The sequence below is a fragment of the Selaginella moellendorffii genome, unplaced genomic scaffold (assembly GCF_000143415.4).
Source record: "Selaginella moellendorffii unplaced genomic scaffold, v1.0 SELMOscaffold_39, whole genome shotgun sequence".
NCBI lineage: Eukaryota > Viridiplantae > Streptophyta > Lycopodiopsida > Selaginellales > Selaginellaceae > Selaginella > Selaginella moellendorffii.
The window spans coordinates 398,113-415,955 of NW_003314300.1; the positions used below are offsets into that span (position 1 = coordinate 398,113).

General features: G+C 39.5%; 3 protein-coding genes across 7 annotated transcripts; 1 reads left to right on the top strand and 2 right to left on the bottom strand.

Moving 5' to 3' along the window:
- Window positions 1-29: 29 nt before the first annotated feature.
- On the bottom strand, window positions 30-1,405 carry LOC9659800. The gene is made up of 4 exons (XM_002978981.2): window positions 1,328-1,405; window positions 1,096-1,268; window positions 748-925; window positions 30-685 (listed from the first exon to the last, which is right to left on the bottom strand). The coding sequence occupies exons 1-4, from the start codon at window positions 1,386-1,388 to the stop codon at window positions 459-461; spliced, it is 639 nt and encodes a 212-aa protein (XP_002979027.1). The 5' UTR covers window positions 1,389-1,405; the 3' UTR covers window positions 30-458.
- A 72-nt stretch (window positions 1,406-1,477) lies between these two features.
- Window positions 1,478-2,787, top strand: LOC9659801. Its single transcript, XM_002978849.2, has 4 exons — window positions 1,478-1,913; window positions 2,047-2,205; window positions 2,260-2,368; window positions 2,472-2,787. The coding sequence occupies exons 1-4, from the start codon at window positions 1,491-1,493 to the stop codon at window positions 2,666-2,668; spliced, it is 888 nt and encodes a 295-aa protein (XP_002978895.2). The 5' UTR covers window positions 1,478-1,490; the 3' UTR covers window positions 2,669-2,787.
- A 1,546-nt stretch (window positions 2,788-4,333) lies between these two features.
- LOC9659291 (polyadenylate-binding protein RBP47B') lies at window positions 4,334-6,486 on the bottom strand. 5 transcript variants are annotated; one of them, XM_002978982.2, is made up of 10 exons: window positions 6,308-6,485; window positions 5,712-6,192; window positions 5,581-5,645; window positions 5,387-5,517; window positions 5,233-5,326; window positions 5,021-5,164; window positions 4,894-4,964; window positions 4,657-4,833; window positions 4,506-4,591; window positions 4,334-4,450 (listed from the first exon to the last, which is right to left on the bottom strand). In XM_002978982.2, the coding sequence occupies exons 1-8, from the start codon at window positions 6,440-6,442 to the stop codon at window positions 4,728-4,730; spliced, it is 1,227 nt and encodes a 408-aa protein (XP_002979028.1). In that variant the 5' UTR covers window positions 6,443-6,485; the 3' UTR covers window positions 4,334-4,450; window positions 4,506-4,591; window positions 4,657-4,727. The 5 variants fall into 5 exon arrangements, with proteins under 5 accessions (XP_002979028.1, XP_024539827.1, XP_024539824.1 ...); XM_024684059.1 differs by having other exon boundaries at window positions 5,712-6,195; XM_024684056.1 differs by having other exon boundaries at window positions 4,408-4,450; window positions 5,581-6,192; window positions 6,308-6,486.
- Window positions 6,487-17,843: the final 11,357 nt, after the last annotated feature.

The window sequence follows — 17,843 nt, forward strand, 5'->3', positions numbered from 1 at the left end:
GACTAGAACGCGGCTAGCGCGAAGTCAAATAAATGAAAATGGAGGAGCTTCTCATTGTTTGTTCCTTGGATCTTCTCATCTTTCGTATAAGATCATGGCAGCGCAGCAGCGTTTACTTGCGATCATTCTCTTGGCGATCCTGGTGGGAATTTCGCTGCTAGCAAATTCCATCTCTGGAGCTGAAGCTCGTCCACTGGATCATCAAGGTCTGTGTGAACTTTTCACAATGTTTTCCCTTGAAGATCTTCCATACTTTGTTCTTCCCAGACGATCACTATCGTTCTCTCGTCGAGGAAGACGGGGACTACGCACCGACGTCGAACCAGAGAGATTTCCAGAAGAGCCACGGACCTGTGTCTTCCAAACATCCTGGAAACTAGAGAGTAAGCTCTACACTGTGTCCATCCAGTACCTGGTTTTTCCTGTGAAAATCTATGTAGACTATTTCTTCAAGTGTTCTACAGTCCCAATTCCCTCTCAAAGTCGTCGTCCTCTTCAAAGAGTTTGATGAAGCGAGCCTGCTGTTCTTCGCGTTTCTTCTGCTGCCACTTCGTGTAGCCGACGATGCCGAGACCCGCGACCATGAGAAAGCTAAAGAGGGCCACCAGCGCTGTGATCGCTGCTCTTCCATGGCCGGAAGAGGGAGCTTGAGGCTCGTCATTGCTAGAACCTGAGTCTGGAGCGTCTAGCAACAAAACGAAAGGAAAGTCATACAAGGAAAGCAAGCAAAGAAGGAAGAACTCTCACCGAGCGACTGAAGAAACGTTGCATTGAATTCACCCTTTTTGAAGTGGAAGTACCGGCCACTCTTGTCGAAATCGTCTGGGCAGAGCTCCCACTCGTCGAAAACGCCGTCTTTGAGGAACTCGTTCTTCTCATACACTCCACACCGCTTGCATCTCACACCGACGAGCGATGTAAGTGGCTGAAGTAAATAAAATAGACTTGGATGAGAACTCTAGAAAAGAAACGATCGAAGCAAGCAGAAAAACTATCGAGACTAAAACTTGGATGAGAACTTTCGAAAAGAAGCGATGATCATCGCAGCAAGCAAAAAAAAATCGAGACTACACTATTTGGAGCGAGCAAACTTACTTGCCAGGATTCATGGCCAGCAAATTTGTAAATCCGGTCCTTCTCCTTCACATCGGGCAAATCCACCTTGTTCTCGTCCCTACACTTGAAATACAAACTCGGCTTGTGCCCCAGCCATTCGTGCGTCCGGAAAATCGCTAGCGATTCTAGAGTAACATTCTGCGCAGAGACTCCTACACAAGAAAATCAACAATCTCGCCTAGAAATCGCCAGAACTATCCATCATACGCACCTAGGCAGCAGCTGATGATCTCCAGCGCGCACAGCGCGATCCAGCAGCGAAGAGCACCCATTCTCCTCCCAAACCCTAATTTCCCCGATATATTCTTTTAATATTCTTTAAGATTCTATATGAGCTGCCGCCTTGGCATTTGGCCAGCGTTTAGGGTTCCTCGATGGAGCCATCGCCGACGATGCTGGATCCTGGCGTGGGAGTTCTATCCCCGGGCGTGGCTTCGGGCGCGGGGATCACATCCGGATTCCCGCAGTGCGTCGCGGCGACGAGCGCTGGCGCGGGATTCAAGCAGAACGTCTTCATCCTCCGCCACGGCGAGCGCCGGGACGATGTCGACAAGGAGTGGCTCGCGAATGCGTCGCGTCCCTGGGATCCGCCGCTCACCGATGCGGGTAAGAAGCAGGCCTGGAATGCGGGGAGGAAGCTCCGGCTCGCGGGATTTGAGATCAACAGAGTTTTGATCTCCCCGTATCTTCGATGCGTCCAAACGGCTGCCGAGGCGATCATGGCGCTTTGCGTGAATCAGACTGATCTGGGGAACGATAGCAGCACTGGAGTTGTGATTGATCCCTCCAAGGTGAAGGTAAGCAAGCAAGAACTTTTCCTTTCTTCTCTCCCTTGTGCTTTTCGTCTCAAACTTTTTTCTTTTCTTCCTTGAGCTGCCTCTTGTCTTTCTGGGAGTGCTTGATCTCAAACTTTTGCTTTGTTTTCCATAGGCTTCGATCGAGTTTGGTCTCTCGGAGGTCATGAACAGCATTGCTATAAGATTTCCACGCTCCTCTCCGGATGTTCCTTGGATACTTGATCTTGGCGAACTCCAGTCACTGCTGCCCGCTGGAACTCTGGATGCAGTGGCACAGTCTATGTGGCCACAGGTACTGTTCTTTCGCTTTTCAAGGAGAAAAGAATTGATTTTTTCGTCCTTTTAGCTGCCAGAATGGCCAGAGGAAACCGAGGCTTCTCATGTGAGATACGGGAAAACTTTCCGAGCGGCCGCTGATAGGTTCCCCGGAGAGAACATCCTGTGCGTTACACACGGTACTTTTCTATTCTTCTTGGCCCTGTCAACCGAGAAACGATAAGATCACGCGAAGAACTTTTCGTGTTTCTCATCATTGGTTTTGGTTTTGCTTGCTTCCAGGTGAAGGAGTCGCAGTTTCGGTGTCCCACTTGCAGCCAGTGCTGGTCTACGGCGTCGACTACTGCGCTTGCTCGCACTGGCAACGCACAGTCCGAGAGATCGATGGAAAGCTGAGCGCTGGCGAGTTCGAGCTTCGCACGGAGCCGCTCGAGTCGGGTGTTTTGTTCGGGGACGTTTTCAAAGAAGTTCCCGCGTAGAAGAGCATACAAAAATACTTGTACGATATTGGAATGGAGCCACGATTCCAAAGAATAATCTCGTGAACTTAATTACAAAGAATAATCTCGTGTTCTTGAAAGAACCAAGTTTCCAGGAAGTAAAGTTTACTCTCTTTTAGTGGAAAGTTACGTTATAATCCATCAACGTAACAGCCACGGCAGCGTGAGAGCGTCCGTCCACGACGTGAATCGTGGAATATCGAAGAGTTATTTTCAGCATTCGAGGCAGAGAGACGACTATGGTGAAGAAGCGATGGGTCGGGAACTCGGTGGTGATCCTTCTCCTGGCACTCTTCTTCTTCCGAGAGATCATCGTGGACACTTTCTTCCCTCTTGGCACCTGGACGAGGACGAGTTCTTCCACAGACCCTTCACTCCTGATCCAAAGGTCTGCTGCTCTTCCCGTAGCTCCAGTCCCGCTGAGACAAGCCTTCGCAGGAAGAACTCTCAACGTCTCCGACCGTGTTCTAGAGCTAGCTCCTCCGGGGATTAGAACAGAGTTCGAGGAGAACAGGAACGTCGACGGCTATGGACTCACAGTCGTCAGAAACGCTTGCTTTCTTCCTGGAGGAGAGATCGTGTTAGTAAACATCACAGACGAGTACCTCAACCAGACGCTCTCGGCATCGCCCAAGCTCCAGGAACTCTGGAGCGCCGGTTACAATTCCACTTGCGGGTGGTGCCAGAAGACCGGTTCGCAGCTCTCGCCGGAGGCTCCAGAGGGCGCTCGGTGGATCCCCGGGAACACCACCCACATCCTTCCATACTTGGGGAACGTCTTCCACAACTTTGCCGAGCGGATCTGGCCACACCTGGCGTCGCACCACCCCCCGCTCAACCAGACAGCCATGCAGCCGATCAATCACTTCCTGATCCACAAGTTCACCACCTGGATCGAGCAGGCCGACGCCGGAAACCACGAGCGCGAGAACTTCATGCTCCAGTTCCGGGTACTGGCCGAGCTCTCCCCCGGCTCGGACTTCGTCGTCATGGACTCGGCCGGCCAGAACCACCCCGTTTGCTTCGAGCGGATCACACTGTCTTGCTCCTCCTGCGACCGGATGTCCACCACCCTCGGCCACCAAGTCTTCTCGGCCTCCATCACCTCGTACCGCGAGGCCGCCTTTAAGTTCTTCGGCGTCCCGGAGCCAGCGGTCTCGGCTCCACCCCGGCCACTAAGAGTAGCGTTCTACGGCCGCAGTGACACGAGAAGACGTCGAGTAGCAAACGCTGGCGAGGTGATGGAACACCTCCGAGCTTGGGACAGTCCACCGCTTGATATCCTCTTCCTGGACGAGCTTCTTTCGGACAAGCGTTACAACCAGACCATGCCGGAGGCGGTGGCGCTCTTCTCACACACCGATGTGCTCGTCACTGTTCATGGAGCGAATACTTGGGCGACTATGTTCATGCCACGCCGTGCTGCTGTGATCGAGATATACGGCCCCTGCGGCCCCGGGACTTGGATCGACAACGTCGCGAGAGCTCTCGATCTTAAGCACGACACGACGTCGAATCCATGGCGAGACAAGGTGGCCTCTCCTCTGGCTGGAAACACCACCCAGTGTGAGGGAGCTATACAAACTCCAGACTTCACCTTGGATACGATCAAGCTGGACGAGGCCATCGCAAAGTTGGCGCTGCCTACGGGGCCCTTGGATCGGATTCCACTGCACTGGTTATACGACTGGAAGAAACGAGCGTACGCTACTCACTTGGTGGAGGGGTGACTAATCAAAGACGAGTTCTTTCGTGGTTTTCCTGAAAGCAGCCATTCTTTCAATAAAGTTAACATCCAGATCTCAGGAAACGTTACCCATCGAAGTAGCTCTAGGAAGAACACTCAAAAAGAAAAGTGTGAGAGAGCATGAAAAAAACCAGAGTGTTCACAGGCACCACACGCTGTCACCAACAAAAAAAGAGCAAAAACACCGTCACCTCTTTACTGGAAGAAAAGGAAAACATGCCTGGACTTTTCGAAAGAAATTCTTTTTTTCTTTCTTTGATCAGCTGCTAACGCAGCGGTAGAGACCACTGCTCAACACGAGTAAAGCACCGGTTGCGAAGTGTCAGTGCTTCGGGGGAGCGATAGATGCCGCCCGACGAGAAATGGCTCGTGCATGACGATATATGCTGCGTTGAGGCTGCACGGAACGCAAAGTTAGAGAACACTCAAAGTTCATGGATATGGCTTCTCTACTCACGTATCAATGTCGGGTGGCGTCAAGGGATCGAAAACCTCGTTGTTAGGATCATACATTGCATACGGATCGCCCTGGCAGTGGCAGAGAAAAACTTAAATCAAGCAAGAACAATGTTTTTCGCATTTACCGGTTGCATATAGCCTCCATATCCTTGGTAGCCTTGATATCCAGCATAACTATACGTAGAGTCTTGGCCTTGTGTGTATCCATAGCCATCGTATCCATATCCATAATAGCCCTGAGATGGATCACCACCCCATCCAGCGGGATACTGTCAGAGAAAAATTATTTAGAAGAAGTAAAAACACCGAAGAAGAAAAAGAAAAACATCTGAGAAACCTGTTTATTTGCGGTTCTCCCCCACGACAATCTGATAGCTTGCTGCCTGATCATGGTACCATGAAGTTTTCCTAATGCTTCCTCGGCGCACGATCTGACAAACGAGTAAAAGGTTTTCTCTCAATACAAAGCTTGCAAGTGTCGGCAGTGCTACCTGTGAGTAAACTGGACAAATCCACAGCCTTTCCCCGGAGGTATCTTGACATAAACAAGCTCGCCAAACTCACCAAAAGTTTTCTGGAGCTCCTCCTCGGACACTGCGGGGTCCAGACCACCAACAAATATCTACCAGAAATAAAAGAGGAAGCATTAGAAAAGTGCAAGAGAGAAAAATTCTGCTGGACTCACGGTTGTGTTGTTCGGATCATTGTCGTTTGGCACATTCTGTAGAGGTGAAGTCGCAAAAGTGGTCACTGAAAAAGAGAGAGACGAAGAAAAAAGCTGTGAGCTACGTTGATAGAAAACGAAGAAACTCTCACCTTTTTGTGGAGCTGGCGCGCTCGGGATCAAAGCCTTCTTCGGAGTAGCTGCATTAATCCGCATGGGACGGCTGGAGCAGTAGATCCCATTCATCTCGGACATGGCCCGGACCCTCTCCGAGTCGTCGGCAAAGCGGACGAATCCATAGCCTTTGGAGCGCCCTGTGGCGACGTCAGTGACGACTTTAGCACCTCTAACAGACGGGTACCGCGTTCTAAACGTCTCCTGGAGCATATAGTCGGTCACGTCGGGTGCCAGGTCGCCGACGAAGATGGAGTTCTCGGGGCCTCCCTCGGGGCGGCGCTCGCCAATCCCAAAGTAGGCCCAGTTGAGGCGGAAGAGCTGCTCGGTCTGCGGCATCTGGGTGCCCGTGAACGCCGTCAGCACCCTCTCGGCGCATGCATGCGACGCAAACTCCACGAATCCATACCCCTCGGGGAAGCCCGACGCCTTGTTCCTGATGATCTTGGCGCTCACCAGCTGCTAGAGCAAGAATGCCGAGCGACGCGGTGCCACAAGCGCCAAGAAGAGCGAAGGATTTAGCAAAGGAAAGAAAGGGAAAACGAAAGAAAGAAGGCGATCGATGCATTCTTACCTCGCCAGTGCTGCTGAAGATGGAATTGAGGTAGCTCTCATCCATCCAGTACTGGAGATCGCCTACCCACAGCGTCTTCATGTCGATCGGCGGCTGCTGGCTCCATTGCTGCGCGCTCGCGTCGGGCGAATGCATCTCACTGACTGACCTAAAAGCACCCCTTGACCTAAAACGTTAAAACCAAACGAGAAATAGGGAAACGGAAATGAAAAATGCTCTATCTTTTTACTATATTTTTATAGAGATTGAAAACAGATATTTAGTAAAGAAAATTTATAAATATATATTAATTTAATTAATTAATATAATATATAAACTATTTATTTGAAAATGAATATGGTCCATTTATTCTTGTTTATAAGCAAAAGTCTAAACCTTAACTAATATATCTATTAATCAATTACATTGGTGAAAGTAAGGGATAATAAGACAAAGTTTTTTTAACAATATTTTCCTTGATGCTCAAGATTGTGCCTTTTTTTTATTATTTTGTTCTAGATTTATGTTAGTTTTTTGTTAAATCTAGAATTATAATTATTAAATCTATTATTCCTTTTCAATCTTAATTACATTTTTTTCCTACATCATACCATGTCATCATCAATCAAAAAGTATATCACTTAAGACTATTGATGTTACTTCATTAGATCAAGGTTTTAATATTATGGGGTGTGATTATATTAATATTTTACCCAACCTTGATGTATTGCTATTATCATTTTATATGGGATGTGATTATATAACATTTTTTATTCTTGATGTCCTACTATCTTTTATTGATGTTGAGTATGATTATAAATTTTAATGGGACTCACAACCAGAGAAATGCACCCAATTCAAAACTTTGGTAAAAGTGATTCAACCTTTGAATAGGGGAATATTTAATGCTAAAATTGATCAAACACTAATAAAAAAAAAAGAAATATTATTTTCTTTATATAATCTTTTCTGACCTTTTCATTTCTCATGTGTTTTTTTTTTCTTCCTCTTCTACATCATTTCCTTTTCCTATCATATCAATTGTTTATGACTTTTATAACATTCTTAGTTTGTTGTTGTGTGTTTTGTGTTCTCTTCATACTAATTTAGATGTTAAACATAATTAATTGCAAAGTTATGAATGGAAAATATTTAAAGATTGAACTTATGGGAAGATAATGTATATTAACTCAAGTGGATTTTTAATATTGATAAATTACTTCAAAACGATAATAATCAATTGAAGACTTTATAGAGTAAGTGTCAATTTTTAAATTTATTATATGATTCTTTCTTTTTGCCTTCTACATTTTTATTTTACTAGTGCTACTAAAAAGTTCTTTTATTCACTTGAGAATGTGGATTTTTTTTAATTTTCCCATCTCAAGTGTTGAATTTGATGTTTAGAAGGTTGAGTGTGTAAATATTTATTTTATAAACCTTTATTATCCAAATTTTTTGCTTAGATGGAATTTTTTATAAGAAAAAGTCCCTTATTAAGCTTTTAAAACTTATATGAAATAGATTTATTTTTAGCTAAGAAAAAGTCAAAATAATTATTATATACCTCAGTAACTTGTTATGCTTTTCAAAAATCCTTCAGCTTTTCTCATATCTTAAAAGAACTTCACATCCAAAAGAACATAAAAATAAAATTTTTAAATTCATAAATTTAATAAAAAGGATTTTAATTATGTTTTGCAATTAACTCCTTTATATATTGCATCTCAACATAACAATTGTTAAAATGCTTCAAATTTTACAACACAACCATTTACTCATGTGTACCTTAAAAATATATAAAATTCTAACCTAAAAACTCTTATGTTAAAACTTTATAAAGAAAATAAAAGCTTTCTTTTCCTTTTAGTTAAAAGTTGGTTGGCTAGCATACATTTTTTGAAGTATTTAAAAACCCACTATTCAAAAAAAATTTAAATAGTTTTTAAGGTCTTGTTTTGCATTCTTTGATATTCTTTAAAAAATTAAAAAGGTTTTAATTCTCTTTTTGTTGATCTTTAAGAGTATATTAATTGCTAAAGTGTTAAACCTAACAGAAAATATATTTGTGTTACCCAAAAATTTTATATATATTTTTTGATAACTGGACTTAGGATTTGAAGCCATAGTTAGTTGAAAACTAAATACACAATAAATCCCATTAATCACCACTTCTTTAATGGCATTTAGTATTTCATGAACTTTATTTATAGGAAAATGCAAAATCATTTCACTTCCCCCTTCAAACTTTTTATAGTTGAATTTTTTATTAAAAAATTTCAATTAAATTTGGGAGCAAAAAGTAAAAATTGCATATCCAAATAAAACATATTTTTTTTACTAGTTAGATTGTCACATCAATGCTAAAGTGTATAATTTAGCACAAAATACATTTTTATTGTAATCTAAACCACTTTAAAAATTTTATATGTGTATTTTGATAAATGAATTTGGGATTTAAAGACACAGTTATTTGCCAACAATGCATATAGTAAACCCCTTTAATTACAACTTCTATAATGGTATTTAGTGTTTTTTGAACTGTATTTGTAAGCAAATGAAAAATCATTTCACTCCTTCCTTCAAATTTTTTTTAATTAAATTTTTCTTTAAAAACTTAAATTGTTTTTGGTTTCCAAGCCTAAACATTTAGGAGCATAAAACAAGAATTGCACATACAAATAAAATATATTTTTTTTAATAACCAGTCTGTTACATTAGTGCCAAGATGTCTAATATAACACAAAATATATTTGATTGTCAGCTAAACATATATCAAACCCTATTAATTACCATTTCTTTAATAGCATTTAATGTTTCATGAGTTTTATTTATAAGAAAATGAAAAATCATTTTATTTCTACTTTCAAATTTTTTTTAGTTGAATGTTCTTTTTAAAACTTGAATTGTTTTTGTTTTTCAAGCCCAAGTTTCAATTAAATCTAGGAGCATAAAGCAAAAATTGCACATCCAAATAAGACACATTTTTTATACTAACTAGCTTATTACATCAGTGCCAAAATGTCCGATCTAACATAAAATACATTTATATTGCCCTCGAAACTATTCTAAAAATTTTATATATGTATTTTGATAAGTGAACCCGGGATTTAAAGTTATAATTAATTAACAAAACACATAGTAAACTCTATTAATCACCACTTTTCTAATGGTATATAATGTTTTATGAGCTTTATTTTTAAGCAAAATAAAATCATCTCACTTCCCCCTTTAAGTTTTTTTTAGTTGAATATTTCTTTAAAAACTTGAATTGTTTTCATTTTCCAAGTTTAAAGTTCAATTAGATTTAGGAGCATAAAACAAAAATTACAACAACAAAATTGCATCATTTTACATTTAAATTGTTATATAGGTTTATACAACATTTTGTAAATAGTTGTGAATGATATATGAAGTTTTTCTATGATTGAAAATGCATCCCATATTATCTCTAAATGGAAAATAAATGCTCAACTAAATTAATATATTTATTATTTGAGAGCTTGGGATGGGCATAATGTAAGGGATTTTTGTTGAAGGCTCAAATAGGAGATTCAAATGGTAAAAAGTTAAGAGGAAAAAGATACAACATGTTTACAAAGTTTCAAAATAATTTAATAATGAATATTGAAGATTTATGGCTTAAAAGTTTTAATAAATTTCAAATTTTGAGTATCACTTACGAAAAATAATGGGGGAAGGAAACAACATTTAAAAAATCTCATTAAAAATGAATGAAACACCATAGGAGTAATAAAATAACATTTTAGTGGTAACATTTGCAAATACTTCGATTAACATTTGGAAGATGAAAGCAATGTTTGGAAAGAAAAGTAACATTTTTGGAAAATGTGCACACAACACTTGGATGAAGGAAATACTTAGAAAGGATGCAACAGAAGCAACACTTGGTAAGTATACAATAACACTTGGATGGATGTAACACTTGGTGAAAATGCAACACTTGATAGCAATATAAAGATGGAGGAAATACTTGGTGAAGATGTAACCTTTAGTGGTAATATAAAGATGGAGGAAACACTAAGATGCAACACATTTAGAGCAACAATTTGATATAACATTTGGTGGCAACACTTAAAGGTAACACTTGGAAGTAACACTAGAATGCAACACTTGGAGCAAACTTAGAGGCAACATTAAGATGAAACACTTGAATAAGGCAATACTTGAAATAATAGGTAGAGATGAATAAATGTTGCATGTATAGGGGATTTGTATATTTCCTTTTCAATACTAGATTTGGAGGAAATTTGTGATATTTTTCTAGTCTCTATGGCAAAGTTAAAACTTTTTCGAAAATGAGCTAGCATACTTATCCCATATAGGAATGTAACACATATGATCATGGGATGAGATTTAAATATATTATTACCATGGATCTTTAAAACTTTGGAGGATAAATGAGGATAAAATAACCATTGTAAAGGCTTTGTTATCAAGCAATTACCTCTTTTCCAATTAACTTAAGAGAAGAGAGATAGGGGGTGTTACATGTGGTATCAAAACAAATGGCACATGTTTAATTCTTATTGATTAATGGCTGTTTAAATATAATATACTCTTAAGGAGCATTCACGGATGAAGTTATCTACCATGGGATTGCGGTAAGGGAGGGCAGGGAGACAATGAGTGTAGTGTATGTGATCATAAGATGGTTTGTTTTGAGTTCACTTAATTTAAATCTAAGAGTTGCAATTACATCATTATTAGACATCATTTTGGCACTAAAGGCACCTTAGTGGTGGAATGCTCTATAATGAATTTCACATGTCATAGAGCATAGTAGGTGATTTCAAGTTTTGTTGTGAAATCACTTGAAAGTTAAATGACTGAAGAGCTATATTAAGCATTTATGTTTGTAGTTTCACTAGTTTCATTTTGTGGAAGTGTTTTCTGGATGTTTTATTTAGTCCCTATGAAACATTGGGGAATATACATATACATTTCAACAAATATGCGGGATTCTACCAAGCATTTCCACCAATTGATTTTTGTCAAATTCGTCACAAAGAGACTGATATGTACAAAAATGATTGGTTTTAATATTTCATTCATGACCTTTCCACCATCAATAATGAAAAAGATTGTTTCCGACAACCTTCTAACCCATTCAGTTATTTTGTCCATGTCCTCTTGAATTCTAGCAAATAACTCAAGCTTTATTGGATCATGGAGGAATGTAAAAATGAGAGAAGTGTATAAAGACATTAGAGAGCATGCAAGCAAATACTTGATATAGGATAGGATATACAAGTTTTCTAGCACCAACTTCTACTCTCAATTTTACATCTTTCACAACTTCTATATTGTTAGGGCCTAGATGCTTAGCTCTAGCATTTGTATCTTCTGAAGAAGAGAAAGCATGTTCTACAAAGACACCCTATTCCATGCAAGTTGTTATCCATCTCCTCTATTTCTCCTAGAGCTTCTATGGATGCATTGGCTGTCCAAGATGTCATGTTGTAACCCTAATTATGCAAGAATTCATAAACATGATATCATAGGTACACATCTAATTTTATCAACATACTAGATATTGCCAGCAAATGCTAGGTATGCACATAAATCATCAGATAGATATGAAATTTGTGCTTTGTTCATTCAAGTCAATTAAAGAAATAATTACAATGATGCTATAGAATGTCAAGCATGTAGCTTCCAGTGCAAAGTCATGCAAAAAACCAAGCTGGAAGTCAGAACTATCCAGCATAGCATAAGAGGCTTTAGTGGTGGGAACTCATGAACCAAGGCAAGTCCATTTATTAGTACATTTTATTGATGAGTTAGAGATGGTTGCTAGCCGAATTATATTTTTCACCAAACATTATTTAAGGGTTTTAAAATCTGTAATAAGGTAAAAAAACAAAATTTGAAGGAAAGAGGTGATGATATTTGTGAGACCCTCTATGAAACATGGTTCTTAGTTTTAAATTTGAAGTGTTGCATGCAAAGCCACTTGCTATGTAAGAATAAACTGCAAAATAGATTTGCTGCCTGTTGGGAGAAAGAAGTGGTTGCAATGTGAAGGCAGTGAGTGATCTTGATTCCTGAAATAAAAATCTCCAAAGAAACCCTGATTGCCATTATCTTTTACCTGAAATTAAGATTAGTACTCTCCCGCTGGATTCTATGCTCCTGCAAGATGTGCTCTGTGTCAGAGAGAGAGAGCCACTCAGAAAAAAAAATGGCTGGACACATCTCACTCACACTTCCAATCCACCAGCCCACTGCTTGTGCTGGCTGTGAGCTAAACAAGCAGTAAAGCCCTACATGCATGGTACAATTGTCAATTCCCCTTCTTCCCTCCCGACCACCATGTCTGCTGCCCATTGGCTGCAAAAACATCCACTTGATTTTTCTTGAGAGCATGTCTTCCAAGGCTGCTAGGATCTGATGGCTCCCAGAGGCTGGGCTCTTCATTTTTATGGTAGTACAAACTTCAAAGTTTTGCCTTCTTACCAAATATTTTGAAACTTCTAAATAACACTCGATAAAGAATATTTATAGAGTTTTATTTCATACTAGTTCTTCAATAAACTAAAAATTTAAATCAGTTAGTAGGGGCACTGACTTTGGCTCCCATGCTGCTGAATGGATGGGCCGCAGGACCAATGGAGGCTTTCTGATCAGATTTTGACCTCCTCGATCACAAGAAAACATTATGAAGGACTGCTAGGCCAAGTTTTGTACTAGTCCCTAGGGGACATTTGGGAGTAGTGTACATATCGCATTGCATCATGGATCACAAAAAGTTAATTTTATATAATAATTTAGCGAGTTTAACAAGAAAAAACCTATTTGAATTCTTACTGGTCTAATGCTTGTCAAACCATCAGAAAAAAAGCTCTCAATATTCATGGCAAAGACAGATATTAATCTAGGTCTTTGTCTTTTAGTTTCTGTAATTTTATTCTTTCACTCCTCAATGTACAATTGCAGCTACTGTGCTTGGAACATAAAATGCTATTTGCCATAGCAAGAGCAGAACACTTACATTTGCCAACCATATAATGACATTCAAGAGTACACCCAGCAGGTTTCTGGAACTTCGTTTCAAGAGGGGATAATAGCAGATCTAGTTGCCCATAGTTGACAAACACATCCGCATGATTGTCATAGTAGATCGCCACCCCATCACTCACCTTTCGCCTTACCTCTGAATGGATCGGACGTATTGTCACTCTCTGGAAGGCCAGGTCACTGACAGTACGGGGATGCTTTGTGAACTACAATGACGTTGTTACCTGGCAGAAGCTCAGGCAAAAGTGGGTTGAAGCTCCGAGACAAGCCTTCTCCTGCCGCCTCTAGTAGTTGACGTTGTTGGCGGACAAGGCGTGATAGTCTTATACAAGGGCGAGGTTAGCAACATGACGGTCGAGCTTTGCAACATGGCAGTTATAGAGGCGAACATAACAATGGTGGCGAGACGCCGCAAGCAAAATGTATATGTCGAGGACGATGTTCTTCAGACGGCACTACCTCTATACACTGGCATAAAGGCGTCCGTGCCCATACAGCTCCAAATTGGCCACCTGGATTCGCAGACACTCGAAAACTCCACTCAATCTTTGGACGAAGAAGCTTTTCTTCATGTTCACTATGCAGGTACGTATCCAGTTTATCTTGTGGAACTAACAAAAGGACATTTTTACAGGTTCTCGCACTCCTGAAAGGACTGACGAAGAACTCTCCTGATAGACGGCTGACTAGTCGTTTGAGGCTTCGAGTTCTTCAAGGCCTTCGTCTTGTCAATTCGCAGCTGCTGTCGATGGATATTCCTCTTCAACTAAGCAGTACTCTCCCTAGCGGACACTGGCAAGGCCGAAGCAAACGCCTGGATCCTTACAGTCAACGAGTTCTCGAGCTAGAGCTGTGGAATGGGACGGACGCTTTCTTTGAAGTGACAGTGGCCGTCAAAGGCGAAGAACTACGTGCCGGCACAAAAGTTGATAGGAAGCACTGTGCACGAGTGCTGGTCCCGTTGGAAAAATTCAAAGCTCTGGAGCACAGGAAGTGACCTCCATGATTGAGGAGCTGTGCTCGAGCATCTGCGTGAGGTGGTCGTCAGGGAAGAGCAGCAGCGGCGAGCTCCACTTGAAGAATGCACTCCGCGAGGCACTGAAAGACTCGTCCTCCTTCCGGATCCACTCGTATGCATTCTCTGGGAGAGGTAGTGCACAGGATTTAGCTGTTCTTCCTAGTTTCAGGAGAGTCAGTCCCACGTCTGATCCAAAGCTCTCAAGGTTATCTCACAAAGAAAAAACTGACTTGCCAGTGTGCTTGCTCCAAAGATGTCCCGGCAAGCGACACTGAGCGACACGGCCACGTCCTCGGCCGTGTTGTTCTTGACGAGCATCTAGATCGGGACGAGCTGGTTTGGAACGTCCTCCCCACCTCCACTCACCAAAAGGTTAGGGTTCTTCACAAGTAAATCTTGTCTTCCTTTTGCCTTTTTGTCTTTATATCTCAACCTCCTCCACCCAAAAAGTTTAGCAGCAAGTTTGTGGGTTTGCAAGGTTTTCTCTAGATCTGATATTCAAGCTCCAGCCCAAAGTGTTATCCCACGCCCAAGTTTCAAATTAGCATAATCAGTACTTTGTTAGAGGCTACAACATTTTTGTTGTTCTCTGAACCTCTAGTTGTCCAAGGACAAAATGACTACCTGTTTTGATGATATTGATTGGGTTCGCTCTGTGTGGTCGTGAACAAGCTCTCAATGATAGTGTTTGTGTTGGCCGGTAGGAGGATGTTAAGGATCTTCTTGTCACCATGGATGATCCTGTGGATTTTCAGAATGCTGTCAACAAGGCTGTGCATGTGGACAAATTGAGAGTGGTGTTAGGAGAGTTATCAACCACTACCTACATCTAGTTTGCCTGTACCTGCACCTGCAACTAGACCTGTGCCTATGATGCCATTTCACAATCTAGTCCCCTCTTGCATGTGGAACATCAGCATCAATGGTTTGTGCTTATATTGTGGATCCATGTCTCTATCAAGACTATAGGCAAAGAACACAGGACTAGAATGAAAGACGAGAGAAAGCTAGCAAGAAAACACAAGAAGATCAGCCCAAGACTAGTGTTGATTCAATTCAAAGGTTTGTATAAGTCTGTTAAATTTTGCTATCACCACCAATAAAAATAGTATGTGCCATTTGACTAACACAGCCTGCAGATAAGTAAGTCTAGAACCTGATCTCAAGTGATAGAGTGTGCTCAATAAAGATAGTTACCACTATAATTATTGATAGTGATGGCTGATCTATTTCTCAAATTTTAAAAGAACCACTATTTCTCAAATTAAATAAATATCACCAAACAATGATAAATGCATAAATCATTCTATTTTGGTATGCTTTTTATTGTTTGGAACTGCATCTTCAATAATATAATTTAAATAAAAAAGGATGCAAACAACTAAATTAGTATTTACATCATCTTAAATCATGTGAAACTTATATATAAGATAATATAAAAAGAACAACTTGATTTCTTTTAAGCAATATTGATGCATAGTAAGAAAAACTTAAAAGAAAGAATTAACTATAATGTTAATAATAGTCTCTGAATGCATTACTAAATTGTAAAGTCCTTAGTTTTGATTTCCTGGGATGTCATCTGTCCCAGTACTACTAAAATATAAGGAAACTTAACTTCTACTATTACAAAATATTTAATTAATTAAAAAAAGAGTATTTTTACCTTTATCTTTGAATATTAATGGTTCTTATACATATGTGATTTTTTGCATAATGAATTATTATAGGATAACCATATAGTGGAACTTAACCCTTGGACATGTATGCTATAAGCAATAGAGTGGGATTTGAATTTTAGGGCCTTAGGCCATTGAATGAAGGTACAAAGCTGAAATTTTAAATGTATAGGTAATGAGTGAAAGAACATGAGTACAGAGCAATATTAGAACAATCCTAGAGCATTTAACATTTTAATGTTAAAATTAACATGCACAACAAAGCTAAAAAAGTTTAATCTTATTTTAGCAATTTAATGAAAGGAAATATGGTATAGAGCTTAGGCTTAAACCCAAGCCAAATGCGGAAAAAAAATAAACATGATAAGGAGCTAAATAATATCTTAAGATGATCAATTATGTTCAACTTACTCACTATCTTTATTAAAACCCTTTATACACCCAACCCAGCCTAATCAACCCACCTCACTTAAGAATTTATTCCTTATACTCATCTAACTAAGTGTTAAAGCACTTAAAAAAAAGAGAGTAATAACAAGAACCAATAATATTGACTTGCTATCATGGCAATAAAAGAAAAATATTTGAAATAATTCACCAATAGATAATTTTTTATACCCATAATCATATTCATCTATCAATGGTAATATATACAATTATTGTTGGAGAATAATCCACCATCCCAAAGAATGATAAATCTTCTATTATTAACAATTATTAAGACTTTTAATAACAATAGCCCAACCCCCAACCTAAACTTTTTTATACTTGCTTTTCTTTATAAGAGAATACAACCCAACCAATTACTACCAACAAGCATTGTGGTAAACAAGGATGCAAAGGGTTTTGGGATGTAGAAGGATCAAGCTTCAAGCTAGATTGTTTGTAACCCATCTTTAAGTGGTGCATAACTCATAATATAGTATATATTCTATGCTAGGTTGTGATTTAAACATTCTCTAAGCATTTATAGCAAATATATATTGAATGCAATGAACACAAAAGATTTTAGTAATTTTTTACTAAAACTCATATGAGTATATTTATTTAGTAAAAATAGTAAAACTTAGTAACAACTAAGTATAGTACCTTTTAGTGCTATAGATTTGGGAGTGTAAGTGTTTTTTGTAATGAACTTTCCTTCATAAAAATGGCCTTCTATAATCTGAGGACAATGAATAATACCACCACAAAGCTATCCACACACAATCCAACAAACTAAATATTACTTACCATAACCAAAGAGTAATGGAGATCTTGATCAAGAGAAAGCTTAATAAACTTAAGTGAATGAAACCCAAATGCCAAGTAAACTTCAATAGTGAGAGGAGGAACACTTTAAAAAACCAAAACCCTAACTCACTTTCTAGTTAATTGCTTAAGAGCTAAGAAAGTTATGACCCAATTGCATAGCACTAGAGAAAATATAAGAGAAAATCATAAGTTCACACTCTCTATGTAGTGCGTATGATCATGGGATACATACTATCACAATGAATCCTTAAAACCTTGGTTTAAAGGGAGAGATATAGAGTGTGGTATATGTGGTATCAGAGCAAATGACACAAGTTCAATACCATTAATTAATGGCTATTTAAAATATAATATACCCTTGAGCAAGGTATATTTCTAAATCTAAAATTAAAGTCATACATATTAGGCATCTATGAGTATTCCTTCATCTTATGTGGAAATGGAAGTTGATTGGCTTAATAAGGGTTATTAATTAATAGTTAATAGTGAATAAGGATATGAACATCTCTAAAGGGGGGTGAGTGTGTATTGCGCATCTATAAGTATTCCTTCATCTTGTAAAGCA

Bases quoted from the DNA above. Each gene is read 5' to 3' on its own strand.
- LOC9659800 (XM_002978981.2), bottom strand. From the start codon at position 1,388: ATGGGTGCTCTTCGCTGCTGGATCGCGCTGTGCGCGCTGGAGATCATC. The intron at 926-1,095 runs GTAAGTTTGCTC...TATTTACTTCAG, and splicing joins CTGGCCATGAATCCTGGCAA to CCACTTACATCGCTCGTCGG. The intron at 686-747 runs GTGAGAGTTCTT...TTTTGTTGCTAG, and splicing joins AACGTTTCTTCAGTCGCTCG to ACGCTCCAGACTCAGGTTCT.
- LOC9659801 (XM_002978849.2), top strand. From the start codon at position 1,491: ATGGAGCCATCGCCGACGATGCTGGATCCTGGCGTGGGAGTTCTATCC. The intron at 1,914-2,046 runs GTAAGCAAGCAA...TGTTTTCCATAG, and splicing joins TTGATCCCTCCAAGGTGAAG to GCTTCGATCGAGTTTGGTCT. The intron at 2,369-2,471 runs GTACTTTTCTAT...GCTTGCTTCCAG, and splicing joins CATCCTGTGCGTTACACACG to GTGAAGGAGTCGCAGTTTCG.
- LOC9659291 (XM_024684056.1), bottom strand. From the start codon at position 6,442: ATGCATTCGCCCGACGCGAGCGCGCAGCAATGGAGCCAGCAGCCGCCG. The intron at 5,518-5,580 runs GTGAGTCCAGCA...TATTTCTGGTAG, and splicing joins ATGATCCGAACAACACAACC to ATATTTGTTGGTGGTCTGGA. The intron at 5,327-5,386 runs GTAGCACTGCCG...CTCGTTTGTCAG, and splicing joins TTTGTCCAGTTTACTCACAG to ATCGTGCGCCGAGGAAGCAT.